The 20,542-nt window shown below is 39.0% G+C and overlaps 1 protein-coding gene across 1 annotated transcript in view; it reads right to left on the bottom strand.

Moving 5' to 3' along the window:
- Positions 1–14,950, bottom strand: part of LOC106136985 (zinc finger protein 395) — a 57,055-nt gene extending 42,105 nt beyond the window's left edge. The window contains exon 1 of the mRNA XM_013337705.2: positions 14,186–14,950. Within this exon, the coding sequence (XP_013193159.1) occupies positions 14,186–14,560 (375 nt within the window). The 5' untranslated portion in view covers positions 14,561–14,950. The remainder of the gene's footprint in view (positions 1–14,185) is intronic.
- Positions 14,951–20,542: the final 5,592 nt, after the last annotated feature.

Raw genomic sequence — 20,542 nt, 5'->3', positions numbered from 1 at the left:
CTATTAATCAATACCTTAGCATACAATTTGCCGACGACGCTAAGCAGGCTTATACCACGATAATTTTTGCAGTCCAGCTGTGACCCTTTTCCTTTGTAAAGTGGCACGATAACAGCCTTACACCAATCTTTTGGTACTCGGCCGCTTCTCCAACACAAATTGAAAAGGCAGTACAACTGACTAGCTACTACGCCTTTTCCTGCTTTAAGCATCTCGACCGACACTCTATCACACCCAGCAGCCTTTCCCGCTTTCATACTCTTAAGTGCTTCCACAATTTCGAACATTTCAATTTCGCCTTCCATCTCATTCTCTTTTTCTTCGCTATAGCAGAAATCTTTCTTATTTCCTTCCTTTTTTTCAAATAAACTTTCAAAATAGTCCTTCCATATCTTTAGTACACATTCTTCTCCTTTCACAACGCTACCATCCTGGCATCTGATCCTAGTCAGCTCTCTGGTTATAGTATTTCCTCGGGCTGACCTTACGGATTTCCAGAATACTTTCAGATTTGACTGAAAGTCTTCTGATAGCCTTTTATCAAAATCCTCTTTATACTCTTCTTTCTTTCTAATCACAGCTTTCTTAACCAAATCTTTCATTTTCTTATATTCCTTACGTGCTTCATTCACATCTTCATCTATAACTTCTTGCATTCTTAAGTTAGCTTTTGCTGCTAACAAATCCAGCCATGCTTTCTTCTTTAATCGCACAAGTTCTTGCACATCTTTACTCATCCACGCATTTTTGTGATTTTTTCCTTTCCTTCTTCTACTTACACCACACACTTCAACAGCTACTTTCACAATTCTTTCTTTAAATTCCTTCCATCCATCTTCAATATCGCTCATTTCCTCTAAATCTTCAAATTCATCCTTCAGTCTATTAATATACTTCTTACCTACATCCATATCTTGCAAATTTTCTACTTTTACTCTTTCCAAAGCGCTGGTTTGCTCCCTTACCCTGTGCCGCCAGCGATTGAAGATACCCCTTATCCGGGATATCACCAGTAAATGGTCCGAGTCAATGCCAGCACCGCGATATGCACGGGTATCCAGCACTTTGTTCTTCAATCTTTCATCTACAATCACAAAGTCTATCATACTTTTTAAAATACCTTCCACTCTTGTGTAGGTGTGGATCTCTTTATGTTGAAACATTGAGTTCGACACAAAAAGATCCCACTCTAGACAAATTTCTAATACACTTCTTCCATTATCATTCACCTTTTCGTCACCAAACGCACCAAGCACCTTTTCATATCCATCACGCTTTACACCCACCCATCCATTAAAATCACCTAACATAATAATCTTCTCATTTGGCTTGGTAACTTTCAATACTTCTCTTACACTATTCCAGAACTCCTCGTTTTCGCTTTTTGCTGATGTTGTACCCCTCGAACCCACATCCCAAGGTGCATAAACACCTAGAACGAAGATCCGAGTGATTCCAACTTTCAGCCTAATCCATAGAAGACGAGGGCTGACACACTCATACTCATTCACGCACTCAGCCATTCGTGCAGAAAGAATTAGACCGACCCCTTGACAGCCTCGGCTGGTACTGGAAATTCCAGACCAATACGCCGTGTAAGGGCCGTGCTGCGTCGCGTCGCATCCTTTCCGCTTCGTTTCATTCACGCACAACACATCCAAACGTCTTTCATCCATCATCTGGCATACTTCCTCAATCTTATCCTTCATTCCTCCTCTTACATTCATCGTCGCAAAGCGGCTTTCAGCAGACCGCATACCGCTCCCGCCGGGAACGAGACGTGATGGGGTGCGGACACCATCGCCGCCATCTAGGTGCTCTTTCAAAAGATTTGCATCCATGCGATTCCCACGAGACGCTAGGGAAAAATTTTGTCCGCCCCAGCAGAGCCCCGCATGCCAGGGTAAGGCTAGCCATTACCTGGGGGTCGCCCAACCCCATGGCGGAAGTGGCACGCTCGAGACTAGGCTCGCCCCTAGCCATGCATCCATCGGCGCGGCAGACCTTAGATTGGCAGGGATTTACATTAAAGAGGAATCTGTAATTATAAGTACTAGAATAACAGAGAAGAAAAATAGAATAACAGATAAATGAGTTCACCCGATCTAGTTAGATCGGGTGAACTCATTTATCTGTTTCTAGAAATAGCCCGAAGGATCTCCCGCGGAGGTAACTCTTACTAGTTCCGCTATGCAACTCATTTGCAGCCAGATTATATAAAATGCTCAAACGTTGCACAATTTGTTGTATTCGATGGCGAAAGAGCAGTTTAAATGCCGGTGAAAGTCACCCAGTGACTTTGACATGCTAACACTGCGTAATTATTATGCGTTAGATATATTGATTGAATGTATGCTACATACATAAGTACTCATATATCAGTAATAATAGAAGTATTAACTGGTTATATGCGTATATTTTGTCATAATTATCCGATTAGATGTAGTCTCTACCTACCCTATATGCCCTATATGTATGTATGTAAATATGATTCTGTTGAAGAGACAAATGACGATCAAAATTTTAAAGCAATACATTTTATAACATGACGAAAATTACTTTAATATGAAAACGAGGTTCACCGTCATTACGGATGATTGTCGCATTGTTGTCGCTCGAAAGTCATTATGGTATCTACATAAACAGAAATATTCTAATGATACTTGGTCTATTTGACGAGCAACGGCACAGGAATTTGACGATAGATTAGTAAAATTAAACAATATTTCCTCGAGAGACAATTTTTGGTGTTCCACTTCATTCTATTATGATTTGAGTGTCTTTTAAAGTATTGGAGAGACTGGTAATAAGGAAGAGTTATAAATTTCTTGTTCATACAAAAGTCAAATAATTGACTGATAGTGAAAACAAGTAATCAAGTGATGTTAGAACGCGTTTGCTTAGATTTAGACCGAAAACCGAAGGAGGCTCCTTAGGTGGCGGCAGTCGGATGGGTTGCGAAAGCTTGCTCGCTCTGCTGCGCATCGATGTTGCCGCACCAAACTGATTATCCATGCTCGTAATGTGTTGAAATGCTACATTACCAATGATTTGTAGCAATGAACAATACTATCAAGACCATCAAAACGATCTCTTCGTGACAAAGCCTCTGCTGTAAAAAGAATACTACTGAGATAGCTTTTATATTCATGAAATAAAAAAATAAATTTTTGTTGAGTCGAACAAATATTCATTAGAATTAAGTATTAAAGATATAATAGCTGACTCTACAGTACATGTAGCTGGTGAGATTAAGGATGGAAATGGTAACATGCAAAGAAAGAAAAGGATGTCAATAAGAACAATAACTTAGTTATTTAGTAACGAAACTACCTACCTTAATGATTAGAAAATTTAGATAATACATTTTTATAGAAAAGGCAATGAACGGCAACATGACGGTGCAAAATTGAAAAAGAAATTGCATAAAAAATCGTGACGTTCCCTCAATCAACCCTTTGTGTCAACATTATAAACTAAGATCCGCTAATGACATGGGTGAGGAGGGTCCAGAAAATAAATGATTCAGCTTTCATCCAATTCAATTCAGGTACTTAGCCTTGTTGCTTTGGGCCAGGTCATTGTATGAAACTGATACGTATATTGCTCTTTTATCGGTCGTTCAGGACAATCTCGTAGGACAATGCACTCAGGATTCTATTTACAATGAAGTTAGAAAACAATAGACGACTTCGGCTGTCATAACGACGTACTTACCAAAAAGCGTGATTCGTTTGCTTTGTATTGAAATTTGATGCCCAAAATAATTCAGGTAAAATTATATTCAGGATACTGAAGGGTAGAATTTTTGGAAATAAAATCAACATCCAACAAATAATTGCTGAGAACAGATTATGCAATGCGATCCAGGAATCCTAATAAGCCTGTGCGATATTCGATTCGTCCCCCGGTTCCTAGAATGTCGTATCGAATGTCTTTGATATATAGCTCGATAGACAGCGATTACTCCTCTATTAGATATTCAGCGAGGCTACATCGGAGTCACGTAGACACGCATGCATAAGCAATTCGGCGGTCGAGCATTCGTGCACTAGTAAATAGGTCAATAGCTAAAGCGCAAGAGTCGGCAGGCGGCCCATTGTTCGCTGTGGCTTATTTAGGGCTCGCTCAATCATTCTATTAGTTGAAACAAATGAATAACGAAAGTAAATCGCAGTAATTGACTAGAATCCTTTATCTGCAACTCCTTGAAAAGGATTCCCTGGATTGCTTTCATTGGTAAGTTTTGTGGCAGATTTCTTCGTCTCTAGTCATCATTGTTTTTACCAATGCTCTAAACGTATTCATCCTCATATTTTAAGTTGAAAATAATTTGAATTCTCTATTCAGCTATCTTTAAGTGATATTACGAACCTCTGAATGTCAGTATGAAGTGGGTACGCGCGTGGGCGGGCCAGCTTTAAGTGCACTGCACGTGTTCGCAAATTATGCCGGCTATAACTACTACGTCCCTGAGCTTAGCAGAAAGCCGCCTGACATTTAAACAATTGACTACTAAAAATAAACAATGCTTGTCGACTAGTTTATGGCATGGCGTGAGCTTTGGATGCAAATGAAAAACAGTTGCGGTTTCAATAACTAATCTAACTATAGTGTCCTAGGATACTTGATATTTGTGTCAAGACTAAAATTTCCTTGGTGATGTAGCAAAGAAATTGTTCAGTTCTGATCCGCTTTCAATGGTGAAAAAATAAAAAGAGAAGCGAAGCACGAGTTGTTGCGATTTGAACGCTTAACTATCGTAACATTTAGCAATTATTATTTCATAACCGACAATAAGTAGATCAAAATGAGACGGAGTTTGCAGTGAACTGTCTAAATGCGATATATAATTAAATTAATGACGTAAAATAGATGTCTTGACTCGTTTAGCGTGGTCACTTGTAATATAGTCGGATATTGGCGGTTATATCGACTAGTGAATCGGCACGAAGGCCTTGTATTGTCGGTGAATTCTAAGTAAGATTTGCTAAGCGGATGTAGCTGAAGCAGAGCACGCGAACCTTCGCCGTCCAAGCAGTGCTGCGCCGGCGCGCCCCCCTCTGCATACGCCAACCTTGCCCCAAAAAATCCGTGACCTACATTTCACACGTCAAAATGCAGCTAGCGTTTTTATTACTGCCATTCTCCTTGAAACCGACCATTTCATTAGGCGGCTTGGAACACTCAATATTTAGTGTTCGTATCTGTCGGCACTGACCTCCGCGAGTATCACCCAAGTATGGCTATATTAACGAGGAAAGAAATGCGTTGTTGTCACAGATTGACTCATAGTTAATTTCAATTTATGCACAGAAGTGGTAAAGTGGAAATGTAAAGTGGGTCTGGTAGGTCATCGCAGCGCCATCGATTAAACAGGACGAAGTAGTCGGCGGCCTAGTTGGCGCGCAGTGACGGCCTCGGGTCGCGATGCCAGGATCTAGGCGCCCTGCATTCGGAGCCCGGCTAACCTCTCCGTGCTCTATTTCGGGATGTTTGTACGGTCGCCGGGTGCTATATTTGTAGCGGACAAACTTCACGGTTTATTTGCTATTCGTCTACTGAACTGTGACTTTCAGACTGAGATAGTTTTTCGAATATGAAAGAGAAGAGAATAAGTTAATTTAGAAGAAAGATAACTCTTTCTGTGAATGGTTTTGAAGTTTTCTAAACCATGCCTGCGATTTTTGGCAATGACTTTGATGTCGCAATTTAAGACCAATTTTTTTAATTGGTCTTAAATTACGACATCAAAGTCACAATAAATTAAGTCAACCATGTAGGTCAACATCAGTCGTAGTCAGGAAATTAATATTGCGTCCTACACCGATGATGGTGCAAGCGATAATGCTCATTTTATCTTAGGTTCATGTAGGTGTTTAGAGGTTTCAGTTTGAATTAGATGACGTCACAGAACGCTTGGCGAAATTATTTAGCGATCGACGTCACTTTGCGTCGGCGAGAGCTATTTCGCGTAGGCGCGACGCGGTGATGACGTCACGGGGAAAATGCTACGAACTGGGAGCAAGCGCGGGCGGCGTGTAGGCGGCGCGTAGCATTCGTCGTAGCTCTGTTGCACGTAAATAAAATTGCCGGCGTTGGTATTACGTAATTGAACGTGAAATCTGCACAAGGACGCGTGCTCGACGTTTCGACACTACACCCGCCGTGATGCCATAATCGCATCGTTTACGTGCGACGCTTAGAAAAGTGAGCGTTTCACCTTGAGATGTTTGCTGGCGTAGTCGCCTCTCTATTCTTAGATATCGAAATAATAGTAAATGTGTCAGAGGGCGCGAGAGAACAGCACGCAGGCGTCATGACCCAGCCTGACCCAAAAACAGAATCCGACCCGCCGCACCCCGGCTTGCCGGTTGATAACGGATACGGGAACCTGTTCACATTGCCCCACACATCGTATCGTGTGATATACGCACACACCATGCTCGATGATACAAAACATACACTTTGTCCATCGGTAGGTAGTAAGGTAATTTCTCGAAAGCTTATTAAATTTCTTATTCATTCCCAAAATTACCCAATAAAATAAATCAGATTGAAATTGGGTTGGCAGTAAAGCAGGATTAACCAAACATCCTCGATTCAAACTTAACAAAACGTAATAAATGTTTTCCTGGAAAACGAATGAAAGGTTTAATCCGCGAATTGAGTCTGTTAATTACGGATAAAGAGAACACAAGGAAAACACAAGTGGAGGTCGAGTTTCGAATACGGGCTATGCGTCGTCGCTGGTTCAATATCAGCGATTCTGGGTCAGTGGGTCACCGGGCCGGGGCGGCCGCGGCCCGCGCCCCTCTGGTCGCTACGCTTGCAATTATACGACTCGCTCTTCACACACACATCACACATCTTAACTAGGCGCATTTGCATGTGAGACATTTACTGAATGAGCTAGATGTGGTAATTTGCACTGTAGTCTTTGGACCATATGTCGTCTTCATGTTTTATACCATTGTCATCTCGACTACTTCTACAGAATAGAACGACCTTCGCTTTCGAACAAAGTTAATAGTTACACGTAACCATCATTGTTCTGAAGCGTCAATGTTTTGTTGAATGCCGTCTACGATTTAAACAGGAAGGATGTTTTGGCGTAGCGAGTGTTGTAATGTGTGACAGCGGCCCACGCGTGGTAACGGTCGTCTTTGTTACTGTTAGCTTGGACTCAAACCGTACGAGTAATTTTATCGTGCTGACTCAGAGACGAAGCGTTATGCCAAGAACCAAAGCAGTTATCTCATTTCCACACTAACATTCAAATTTCAAAACAATTTCGATATTCAATTTAAGGGATGATTGTTAAGTTCAGAGATTTCGATTATTATTTCTTATTCGAATAAGAATACATATTCATACTTTGTTCCACCAACTGTTAAAATAAGAGGTATTCAATCGTTTAACTATTTCAAGGCGAGAGCAATGAGGTCACCCACAAAGGGCCGACCTTGCCTTCGCCGGCTTGTGGGAGGACTACTGCTATGCTCTCGGCAAAAATATATCAAGGTCTATCTAGAGAGCTTCACAATCTAACACAATTATAGTTAAACTAGCCTTTTTCCATGATTTCTTATGTTCAATTACCAGTTTTGGTCTCCTCAATAATTCTACTGCCAATATTCAGTTTTTATGCCCAGTAATTTTGGTTATATGTATCAATTGCAGTTACGGAAGAGTTCATTGATTAACAAAATGCATTATGTGCACCTATATAGATCAGAGGTAATTTGAATTTGAACAAGTCGAGCGGGTACTATACACAACCTAATAGAATTTGATAATCAAAACCTAAACAATCTTATCTATGCTCTAAACCACGGAAATCCAAATAATATTAAACAACTTCTAACGGTTTTTTGACACCATTACATTAAATGGTCAGTCATCTCGTAGCGTCGTGCAATTTAGGTCAAACTCGAATACATTAGACGGACTATTTTAAATGGGCATTATACAAGCTATATTTAATTTATTATAAATGCTTTAGTATTGGGCATTTTTGAATTATTGAAATTATATAAAAATCAAAAAAATCGAAACAACTGAATAAATACTGCATTATTTTCAAGTTCCAAGTGTTAGAAATGTTCCGTTACAAAATTTTTATTTTAGCTAACGTATTATTATTATCTTTAACTAGGTGTGTTATCAATTAATATTTTTTAATTAAACCCACAATAATTTGATATCAATTTAAACATACAGAATAAATAACGAGGCATCATTATCCGTAATTTTAGACGATTTGAAGTGCTCTCCTTGACTGCCGACATGCAACTTTAGTCAATATTTTGCATGAATTATTCATATTTTGTGTAACGTATTCGTTATTAATTTTCATAATAGCTCTGGGTGCGTTTGGATTCCGTTCACGGCATGATCGAATGCCATTCCTCGGTCTCGGAGCGCCCTTATGTTGCCTTGTACCAACAAATCTCGAGGTTTATCTTATCAACCTTGGTTCATTTAGAATCCGTGTCACTAGGCGATGTGTCACGAATACTTCTAATATCTCGTTACTAAAATGCTTTTAATTTCTATTTTAAAACGGAGAATTGTGTTTTTAAACACTATTAGTTATCTAGGACACTGGAAATAATTTAATTACGTTGTCATATCTGGAGCCGGTACATATTCAGCTAATTGTATAGCGACGATGAGAGTGCAAATTGCGTCTGCGCAAGCGAGTGCGTGCATTTTCTCTTCCCATGACTGGAGCGCCAATGGCAATCGCTAGCCTGCCAGTTCCGTCCGCCATCGCTGCTCGCATTCACAAAAAAAATCACGTACTTATGAGTGGAAATTGTAGAAGGAGAAACTTGTAAATTGTATGATCAGTGGCACACTTGTAACGTAGTAACGGCTATTACTACTCGGACAGGGTAATCTCTGCCTAATATATTTTTATGACTTTCTTATAAACCGTAAAGAATGCTAGTCGATGCCGCTATAAAACATAATTACTATTGGTTTTTAACATGGAGCGTGAAAAAAAATTTAATAGTTTTATTTTCGGTGTTAAATTTTGTTAAACATGCTTCCAATTGTTAGTGAGTCATAATTATGTACCATAAACTTTAATTAAGGATAAGGAAATTTTGTCATTTTCTAGCAATTTAAGCTAACTTGGTAGAGTACATTAAGTGAAATTTGCGTCTGGCACGCAACAACTCCACGCAACGATAGCCGCCATGAGCGTAAGTGTCTTCGTTCCATCGAAAAAAATACCGATTGGACTGGAAAATCTGGAAAACGCAATTTGCTTTAGTATCGTAACTGCTTTCGCCTGCTATTTAACTAATGCGATATTAATCACTACGTGTAAATTACGAGTGCTTATGCTTGTAGCTCCGTGATACAGGTATCGTGCGCCAGCGATACTTTTCTTTCAGTGTCAAGGAAATATTCGCATGCAAATAGGTACTGCGATTAAAAAAAGATTTCAGTCAAAACATGTTTGTTGGCTTCTACTATTAATGTTAAAACCAACGCAAATGATAAAAGTTATTTTCGTACTGATTGACATATAAGATCTACGAATCAAATGACATTTTTTCACAAGGTGAAATATGTTTACATTTACAAATAACGGCAACTAGTAACTAATGTAATGTAAATTAAGACTGTATTATGGTAATAAACATTCGTTAGTTTTTAAATGAAAAGAGACATTGTTAATATTATTTTTGAAATAATGACGTCGCATTGTTTAAAGTATCATTGTTCAGGTGTAACAAATGTAGTGTTGTGGTGAAACAAGTGAATCTGTTACTGCAATGGACAACAGGTGCGAGTGGCACTTTCACACTCAACTCGCGTTCTCTGCGTCCGCGTCGAATTGAGTCGTTCCGTTTACGAGCTGCGCCCGCGCCTCTGATAGTCACCGGCAACCGGTGTAGGGGAAATCACTGCTTGCGTAACACTCAAGTACACTCAAGTATTAGTTTATATACCTGCGATTTTAATCGTGGTTTGAGCATCTCATTGTATTATTCGCTGGCTGTGTCGTCACGGACATAACAGTGATCGTCTTCTCGTGGCCCACTTCCGAGCCGGTCGGGTTAGTCGCTGTTAGCCGCGCTAACGGTCCACCGACGCCGCGCACGTGAAAATAATTCTTGACGCGATTTTGTAACGAATACCGTTACTCGGTTCCGGGCCTGTCGGTGACCTTATTTCTCGGCCGAGCACTCTTTATTTTTATATCTTTTTGCCTGACATATTTTAGCCGCTGACTCGTTTACTGAGAGATGCATTTAAAATTGAGTGTGTAGCAATATTAATTCCATTTTCGAAATTAAATTTGCATCGCCGCTAAAGTGCTAGCAATATTTTATTAAGTAGGTTGCTAAACAGATAATGTCGATCTTTCATATTACTGCGCGCTAATGTAAACTTTTTTAAATATTACGTAATACGTGATGATTTAGCTTGGAGTGTCAGAAAATGTATGTTGTTTACGATCGTCCGCCGGCCGGCTCGCGCTCGCCGCACAAGTGTGACTCAGCGCTGGTTTGATTGATTCCGCGTAGCGTCAGCATGGCATGCGCTGCTCGACGCTCGCCGTAAATTACATGACGATATGTGAGCAGGGAAATACCGCGTCATTTTGATACTTGCTTGAAATGGGCCTTTCCGAGCACAGGATTTACCCTGTACTAGTATTATCCTGAAGTCTGACATCATTTTGTTGTTGTAGTAGCCGCGTTGACAAAAAACCTTACACCGAAGCGTGCTATTTGTTTGCTTGTTATCATTAAACTTGTTTTGATGGCGCGCTCTATCAGCGTATGACGCAAATAGTAGAGACTACGCACATTATAACTGGTTTTATTTTGTATCACTGTAAAGTATATTAGTCGCCTGAAAATGTAAACAAGTGCGCAGCGGTGCCGTTTCGATTTCTGTCGTCAGATTGTTACAATGAAGAAACAGCTTTATGTATGACGTGTTTTAAAAACATGTTATTTTGAATCACAATTAAATAATTTAATACGCACCTCTTATATGATAAGAAAAACCTTTGAGAACACGACATGCAAGTTATTGGGTTATATAAAATACTTATATAGGTAATAGCTACTTTAAATGACTATAAAAGTTTATAGACCATGTCAACACTAGTAGGTATTCACGATTAGAAAAGCGGCGGGTGTCATGAAATGTCGTGCGGCGCGTGTTCGCTGCGCAGGCGCACCGCGTCATGCATGTATCGCCTTCGTCACTGCACACGCAGCGCGCGCGCCTCTTCCTCATTGTGTCATCGAGCGATTCCAATACTATATTTAGTATAATATAAAAAAAAACATAAAATCACTTCTTTTCTCGAAGTGGTCGGCAGAGATCAGATCATTATATATGTTATATCCAAACGAGATCAAGAATCAAATAGTTGTCTGCGAAAAGAATCCCTCATTCCATCTTATTTTAAAGTTAGATTTGTCATAATAAGTTATTTTTACACAATGTTAATGCTTATATATTTAAGTTCAAAACAGGTTATTAAAAATCAATAAACTACTACTTCTGTGTCTTTTAAATTACAATTGCGTATCACGCGAGTGCATTGTTCTATAATATCGTTATAACAAGATAAGTGAACAACTTGTACAAATGAAGGTTAATCCTTGGAAAATTTATTGCTCCCCGTACAAAATGAGGCAAGTCTACTTATTGGTTACTAGTCAAACTAATTTAACAAATAGAAAGAGAATATGATAAAACAATATGAGCCGCGCTCTTTTATTTTAATTTACAGAAGATTTCATTTAATTTTAACTCTTTCTACAGGTATGTAGGTATCTATTTTGATTTTGACTGAGACGCAGAACAATTTTTTTGTAATATATAAAAGAGTAATCAGGGCAATAAGGTTTATTAAATGATCATTCCATGGGCTAGCTAGCTAGCAGTGGCTAGCTGTTATTATTTAAGTTCAGATCATTAAGCCATCTATTAGACTTTAGCTCTTGAAAAACGTTATTATTTGCTCTGTCTACCATCCATTAAGAATAAAGGCGGGATATATGAGAGAGTAGGTAAGTCTATAGTTTCTTTATCTTGTGACAAGGTGCGCGGATGACGCATTAGTTGGCACGCCGCGCGCCGGCCGGCACTCTTACTGCGATCGCTCTACTTGTTTACGAGGCCGATTTATTGCCAGATACAGCTAATTACAAACCTAGTTAAGGGAACTTTGTATCTTGCACTTTTTATTGTTAACGCTCAGATACAAGACTGGTTTTGAGCTACTTGCTATACGAGTTTTTATTACTTTGATGCCGCAGAGTGCGTGAACACTAATTATCTTTGAATCATATTTGAGTTACACAATAGACAAACTCGTCTTTTGATGTAATAGGTTTTGTTTTCTTTTTTCTGTGTTAGAATGTGCCACCTTATGTGATAATAAATAACATATGAATGAGGTATCTTAACTACCTAGCTGTTATTTAGCTGGTTTTGTATGCGTATACTTATAACGGTTCGTCCGAATTCGGCGATTTAGCGCATGCATGTCGTAGCGGGAGGCGCAGTCGTGCGTAGCATATTATAACCTCCGAAAGTAGGTTTTAATTTGATGTGCCTAAAGTATCCAGAAATGAACAAAAATAGAAAAATTTTCAGGAATTTTTATACAAAATAATTAATATTTTATCGTCTACGACTCATGCTACGAGTGTATCGTAGCTTGCTACGTTTAACGACGTCAAAGTTGGGATAACTTTCCCAGTTTGACTGTTTACTTTGTTCTGGGCAAAGGAATTATTACGTACTGAAAAGTTTTACAATACAAATCTCTGAAGGGCTTCTGTTAGCATTTTTTGTAGAATGAAAATTTTGTTGTTCGCAAATATTGTGAAATGTAAATTTTCCAAAGAGTAGACCTTGAATATTTTAAATTAGTAATATTTTTCAAATAAGAAAGTTTTTGGATTGCGAGTAAATAAAGTCAAATCTCTAAAATGGAGCGTAAAGTTATTAATAATTTTGAATGCGTGGTAAACATGTCGCTGATTAAATAATTTATCAAGTCACTGGCTGAATGATTTGCTTCAAAAATATTACGCATTTTCGCGCAGGTAGCGCTTATTTTATAATATCGCAATACAAAAATATATTGAGTATGATATCCAATTCAGTGTTGTGGATAGAATTAAGATTGGCTTATTATCAACGCGATAACATCGTCCTTCACATTAACATTCGTACTGGGATCGATTCGCATTATCATATAATTTAAAACAAGATTAGGAGCAAACCAAGTCATACTAGTTCGTTGATTGGTAACTATGATATATACACTTACACGGAGAATCATTTAACTGGCAAACGATGTAAGACGATAACTTATAAGTCCGCAGGCACAATAAACAAAAATATTTATCAAATTATAGTAAGTGTTAATTATGTTGTTATTGACTTGCAGTTTACTGGAAAAAACAACTGAAACATCATTTCTTTATTCGGTTATTTTTTTTTTATTATTGAGTGTGAATACATTCATTGACGATGCCCCGGCTGGTCTACCTGTTCCACCCAATTCTTTGTTGCAAGGAAGAAAGCATTTAAACAGATTTTTTCGGTGTTATCTCCGGTCTTTGTGTTTGACATAGAAACAACATTATTTCAAACTCAGAAGCTTTTTTTTCATTTTTAAATCTGTTGTATACAGGAGGTTTGCAAGAGATAAGATTAAAGATGCACTCGGTATCGGGAGCCGGCGCGCGTTGCACGTGGAGGCGGGGTCAATAGCTCGGTGCACGCGCATGTCACCCTCTCCCCGCACCGCACCGCATCCCCGTATGCACCATAAACCTTTGTCTACGCAGGCCTCCGACTACATATGCCACTGCCCATTATATTCCGTGGTAATCAACCGAACCGGATTCTAACGTCTTCGCAGCTACCGTACCGTTGATGTCTTTTCTAAGGGCGCTCTATTTCTTTTTCGATAATGTAGATAAAATATTTTCCTAACGACGATGTCCATGATTCTCATTTATGTTGATGATGTTAAGGCAAAGGCAAATTCATAACATTTTTGGGACATTATTATTTTATTCCAGTTAAATAATATTGTAGAGACCTTTGCAATGAAAATTGCATTTTTCATATCTCTATGGTAGAGACAAACTTCTAAACATGTATTGATGTGAGTACCAACCTCAGTGGCGGGTGTGTGAACCTGCACCTTCAGCTCATCAGAGTGGTGGTCGTGGCTGAGCACGTCGGCGCGCACCTCGCGGCCGTTGTGGGTGAGGTAGACGCGCTGGCCCGGCCGCAGCCGCACGCCCGCCATGCCGCGGAAGCCCGGCCCGATCAGCTCCGCGTCCCGGTACTCCCGCGTACTCTTCACACCATCAAAACGCACTGTGTACCGCGTATTCGGGGTCAAGTTTATACAGTTATTGTTCTCCGGAAACGAGGACGGCGTCTTCACCTCCTGGATCATCCCCGAATAGTACAGCCCGTCGTCACCAAGCGCGGCGACGCGCGTCCCTATGATGGACCTCTTCGCTAGCCGCTTCCCCGTCGACATGATGCTCACAGTCCGTACTCTTACTTGTCACACTCTCGGGCCGGTGTCCGGTGGCCCGCTCTACTTTCTCACACGTTCACAAAAAAAAACTTCAAATTGCCCGGCGTACGCGTTTCGCGGGATAGCCGTCACAGAATTTGGGAAAACTGCGGAAATTTCGACGTGATTGAATGCGCTGCACGCGGTCCGGCTCCTCAGTAGGCCGGGGCTGGTTGCAGCTCTCACGCGGAAACATAATACGAGGGCAGGGTCCTCGAGGTTCGGGACAAAGGAAAATCCTTTCGCGATAGTAAACTTCGCACGGCAGCTCGCTGCGAACGACCTTAACAGACGCGGTTCAAACGAGAACTGGAGTGCGTGAGCGACCGGCGGCACCGGCCGGCCGGCGAGCGGGACCGGCGACAGCCCGTCTCATTTCTTTGTTTTGATATACTCAGCTGTTCGCGCGAGCGAGAGGTGTCTTGAATGATTGGAGAGTGGAAGCGAGAGAGGTGCGTTCGGGCGCGCTCGCCGATTAGTGGAAGTTCGGGCGTACTCGCTATTTTGAGCGAGCGAGCGTTTCTGGTGGTGTGGGGCGGGCGGGCACGGGCGGGCCGCCCACGGGCGACATTGAGGCGCGGCGGAGCGCACGTGGAGCACTAACGGGATTGCACAACGCACCTCGCGACACCGGCCGGCGCCGGTACCCGCTCGCGTTCATTCGTGACACAGTTTCTATTCGGATTCGGGGTCGATTCAAATGTCAAGCAGATGCACCCACTTATGCAACACTGGTGTGACCCCGCCACACGACTACGCACGAATTAAACAATTGGGACAAAAGCACTAATAGCTCTTCTCGGACAATAGGTTTATTTTTTTTTTCTTAATGAAAGATATAACAAGAATGTTATGTGATCATTGGCTGCAGTTGTGATCAAATTACTAAGCAATGCATAAAGAAATTACAGAAAAACCATATTACTGTATTGGTATAATTTAAATGACGTCACCGCTAGAGCTAAAACCCGTGACTCGTCGTGACCTATAAAATTTACTACATAGCATACTCTATAGAATGTCAACAAGTGGGAATAAATGTGTAGGCGTGATTTGTGAACTTCTGTAAAGGTTTCGCTTAGATAAGGTCATGTAGAGATGTATAATCGTTTTACAAAACCTTAGGTACCTTAGCTAGTTACGTAGGTAGGTAGGTATTTTTAGAAGAAGAAATGATTTGTTTTTTGTTTGTAACGAATAACCTTAATTGACATCTAAGTAGATCGATTTTAATGATTTCTGGCACAGGAACTGACAAAAACTACTGTATGCATTTTTTATGGAGTAATGCTTAGTGAAATACTAGTGTTTTATACAAGCTGTACCTTGTATTAAACACTAGTACTTCTCTAGTAGTAGTCTTCTCTCTCCGATCAATCTACCGAGCTCTTCAAGCAACCTGACGACCTCTCCATTATTTTGGCTTGTATGAACAGGGGGCCATATTTCCACAATGGCGATTGCAATGTACAGCCTAATGCTGTGTAAATATAAAAAAATGTAGATGCCTAATTCAATTACATAAACTAACAGCGCTCATTGATCTCAAGCGTGCTGAGTGGGTCATACAAATATTAAAAACTCTAATATTTGCGTTTTCAAGTTGACGGTCAGTTTTCTCACTGCTAACTACTCACATACCTACTCCCACGTAATGGGCGATGGAAAGAGGCCAGCGAGTTAACAATAGTGTGAGAAGATGATCTTTATGTTTATATACTTGAGAACTTGTTAGATGGTGAATGTTTCAACTATAGTATGTTACCGCCATAGAAATCAGTCATTATCACTCACCATTCTTCTACCTTCTTTTTTATACTAACCCAATTTTAATCTAAGGACCACCTTATTATTAAAGTGTTGAGATTAAAATTACCAAATTTTAATCTCAACACTTTAAAATAGGACAACTTCATCTCTTTCCTATGGATGTCGTAAAAGGTGACTAAGGGATAAGCTAATAAACTTGAGAATCTTCTTTTAATCGATGGGCTAGCAATCTGTCTCTATTTCAATCTCAATTCTACCATTAAGCCATATTGCAAAAAGCTGATCGTGGCCTTTCAGTCTTTGCAAGTCTCTGTAAGAGTACAGACATGACGAGGGTAAATAAAAATGTTGTAAGTACATATATGAATGTATAACAATCTCCGTGAAATCCACGAAAAAACTACCAACAAATAACATTTGCCTAATAACGATAATTTAAGGTTCAATTTTTCGTTAACTATAAATACATAAGCCCTTTATCTATTTGTGAAAATTATAATTAGATAGGACCTTGAAAGGTATTGGGAAGTTATCTGTATAATATACCGACACAAAATAAGGAATACATAGAAAATATAATAACAATTTTAATGTCACGTCCATTTTCTCCGTCAGACCCAATGGTTGACTGGTAGATAATGCTTTTAGCAGTCCGTCAATTGTGCTCTACATTTGTACATAAAAAGACGCCTTTTTCCCGGAAGGGTAGACATAGGAGGGTAAACATTTGTATTCTGTACGTAAGTTTAAATAAATAAATAAAAAAATTACGACGAGACAGCAACAAATAACGTAGCACAATTTTCGTCAAAAATGAATAAATAAATAAATATATACGGGACAAATTACACTGATTAAGTTAGCCTCGAAGTAAGTTCGAAACTTGTGTTACGAGATACTAACTCAACGATACTATATTTTATAATAAATACTTATATAGATAAACATCCAAGACCCAGGCCAATCAGAAAAAGTTCTTTTCTCATCATGCCCTGACAGGGATTCGAACCCGGGACCTCCGGTGTCACAGACAAGCGTACTACCGCTGAGCCACAGAGGCCGTCAAACACACATTATCCATGCTCTCCGCAAACTGTTATTTTCAATTAAGGAAATATCAGTTCTGAGCTTTTATTATTTTACATATCTTGTCTCGTAGGGCAACCTCCGAGATGACAGATTGATAGAGCGATCGAGAAATACGAATTACGTCATATGGTCACAGTACACATTGGACAAGCCGCTAGCCGAATGTTGGCTTGCGTATTGGTCTATTGGCCCAACATATACTTGTTACTTGATGTAATTAAGTTGGGAGCAAAATAAAAGTAGCCAACACAAAAGCGAGTTTATCCTTAAATGGAATCCATTCTAGCAATTTCAATTCTCTTCAATTCAAAGAAAAGTTTATATTTTGAAAGACAATTGTCAAATATTTAGTTAAATATTAGAAAACAATGCCGCTTGCAAAAAATAGGGCCCTAAAACATAACAGAAATCAGTCAAACTACTCTGCGGAAACGTTAGCAACCAATGACACCGGATGCTTTAATTAAATACCTTAAGTATTTTTCGCAAACAAGAGTACTCCATTCCAAACAATATATAAAATCATTTGTTGGGATCCAACAACAGCCTACAAGCCAGCGCAGAACCTAATGTATACAGTAGTCTAAGACACTGGTACACGATAACAAAGATCAAGGCGCTCGGATATGGACAGTTGGTACTGTTGGCAATCTGAATACAACGTCATTTATTTCAAGGTAAGCGAAAGCGAATTATCAGCGGCTTATCAAACTGTCCATTAGTGTCCATGCAGGCTCCCTTATGTCGCAATAATCACTAATTACAATGACTTGGGTATGATGAAATTTACTGCGAAAAAATCCTTGCGAGGTAGACAGAGCCAACAGTCTTAAAATAAACTGAAAGTCCACGTACAGCTGTGTGGCTTATGATGGAATCGAGATTCAAATAGTGACAAGTTGCTTTGCTAGTCCACTGCCTACAAGAAGTAAGTAACGTAAAGTAAATCAATAGAGAGAATAGGTCGGAAGCTTTAATGTTTTATTTTGCAGTACTATTGTTAAAAATTACCCTATTCAAAACAGTGTTACCTGTCCCATCCTTTAAAAAAAAATGTTATAACAAAGATGAAGTAATATTGGCGCAAAACCCTAAGAAATAGGCGGTGTCTATTTGAAAGGGCACTTCCCCGAAAATGGATTTTTTTTAATGTAATGTTAAAAATAAAGAGACAGTGTCGAAAATAATTAAGACATTGATTAGACTGGAGTAACAGCATATATCAATGTATTTAAAATATTTCTTTGCAAGATAGCATATCACATACAAGTAGACTACAATGGAAATGATTGCAAGATACGTGTTGTTCAAATGGGATTGATTACCTTTATCTTTTTTTTACCTATTGGATACAAAGATCATTTTATCAGCAAAAAATAGATTCAGCGTTGGCTCAATAAAATTAAGATACAGTTTTGCAGTCAATATCCGACAATTTCACAATTTTTTTTAATTACTATTATATTTTAAAAGTACTCATTATTTAACTACTCGTACTATGTGCTAAAGTGAAGGTTTATTTATGTCAAACCTCGTTTGTATTGTGCCAATTATCCTGACAAATTAAGACTTTTATGAATTCATGATATGCTAAAATAGAGTACGGAGTGAGTGGACAAATGATCCTGAATTGCGTTAGTTACGAAGCTCCCCTGAAGAAAGTACTTATGTAGAGATCTTGCCAAGTGCAAAGATGTAGTCTCTGCTTACCTCTACAGGAAAGAGGCGTGATTTTCATATAATGTTCATAATATGTTAAAACATATTTTATTGGTTCATGAATTTCCCAACCTTTAGAGTGTATAGCTACTTGTGCTAGCACAAATATCACGTGTTACCATTTATCTTGCATTAAAATGTAATCTAAACACGTTTTCAATACGTATTGAACTAATTTATCGCAGTTATTATGAAACACATGCACAATATTTATCAAGAAAGTTATTATGAAAGTTATATTACCAATTTCATGTATTTTAAAAGATGATAGAAATGTTTCTTAATTTGACCTAAAATTTATGTATATCAATTTAACGATTGTTATAATACCTACCGACATTCCAAATTTGCTGAAAGCGACCTTTGTGGCGTAGCGGTAGTTGTTGCTTGCTCGTGTGTGAGACATAAGATCCTGAGCTCGAGTCCCGTTCTGGTCATAGTGGCTAAGCGTGTCTCAACAGAAGTTTTCACATTAAAAGGTCTTCTGGACGAAGAAAGTAGTTTAGGACGAAGAAAGCAGTTTAGAGTTTATTTTTATCTATATTTCCATGTAATGAGCGATTGATTAACACAGTTATACACTCACAACGATTGGACCACAGAAATCTGAATTTCGAATATGTTTGGTCTAGGTACCTTAACTTAATTTCAATAAACCATTTTTTATACTCGGAGAACAAATTTACCTAATAACATAAAAAATAATATCTCTAAAGTAAAAATCTGTTCCTAAAAATCATACAAATCGGAATTAGGTACGCCGATTCTATTGTAAGAATGTTTAAAGGAGATTCTATCCGCAGATTTCTTTGTCATTTGTTATAACGATTTGTTGTGTAACTCTCTAAGAAGCTGTATAGAATATAACGAAAGTGGAAGGCGTAGCGTCATGGCGATGTAACAATCATCAAAACTTTCCAGAGACCAAACGGGGTCAATAGTGAAAGCCGCATCCAGATAGTATCAGCAATTTTTGATACTGATTGCGAATCACCATCTCTTCTTATTGGTGTAATTGAATTTTATTGAATACTTATCTTATTGAAATTGATGTAGTATAATATAGTACGTCTTTGTATAATTACATCGCGTGAAATTCGCCAATGGACAATCGAATAATAATACCAAATTGGTGAAGTCTTTAGTTTAGTCTTTCTTAAGCGGCCCCTATTCAGAGAAAGAGTGAATAATGCTTAGGTTTTAATGTAATCAGTAAAAGCACTTAAAATAAACCCGAAAACTAAGTCCTTGCGGGAATTAGACCTCATAAGCTTATAAGATATCTTTTTGGTATTTTCTATGGTTACAAAAATACATTTAATTTGCAGTAACTAGCACTATTCTGCCACTTCATAAATGAAAGCG

This window comes from Amyelois transitella, chromosome 4 (genome assembly GCF_032362555.1).
Source record: "Amyelois transitella isolate CPQ chromosome 4, ilAmyTran1.1, whole genome shotgun sequence".
NCBI lineage: Eukaryota > Metazoa > Arthropoda > Insecta > Lepidoptera > Pyralidae > Amyelois > Amyelois transitella.
This window is presented reverse-complemented; position numbering and strand designations above follow the sequence as displayed.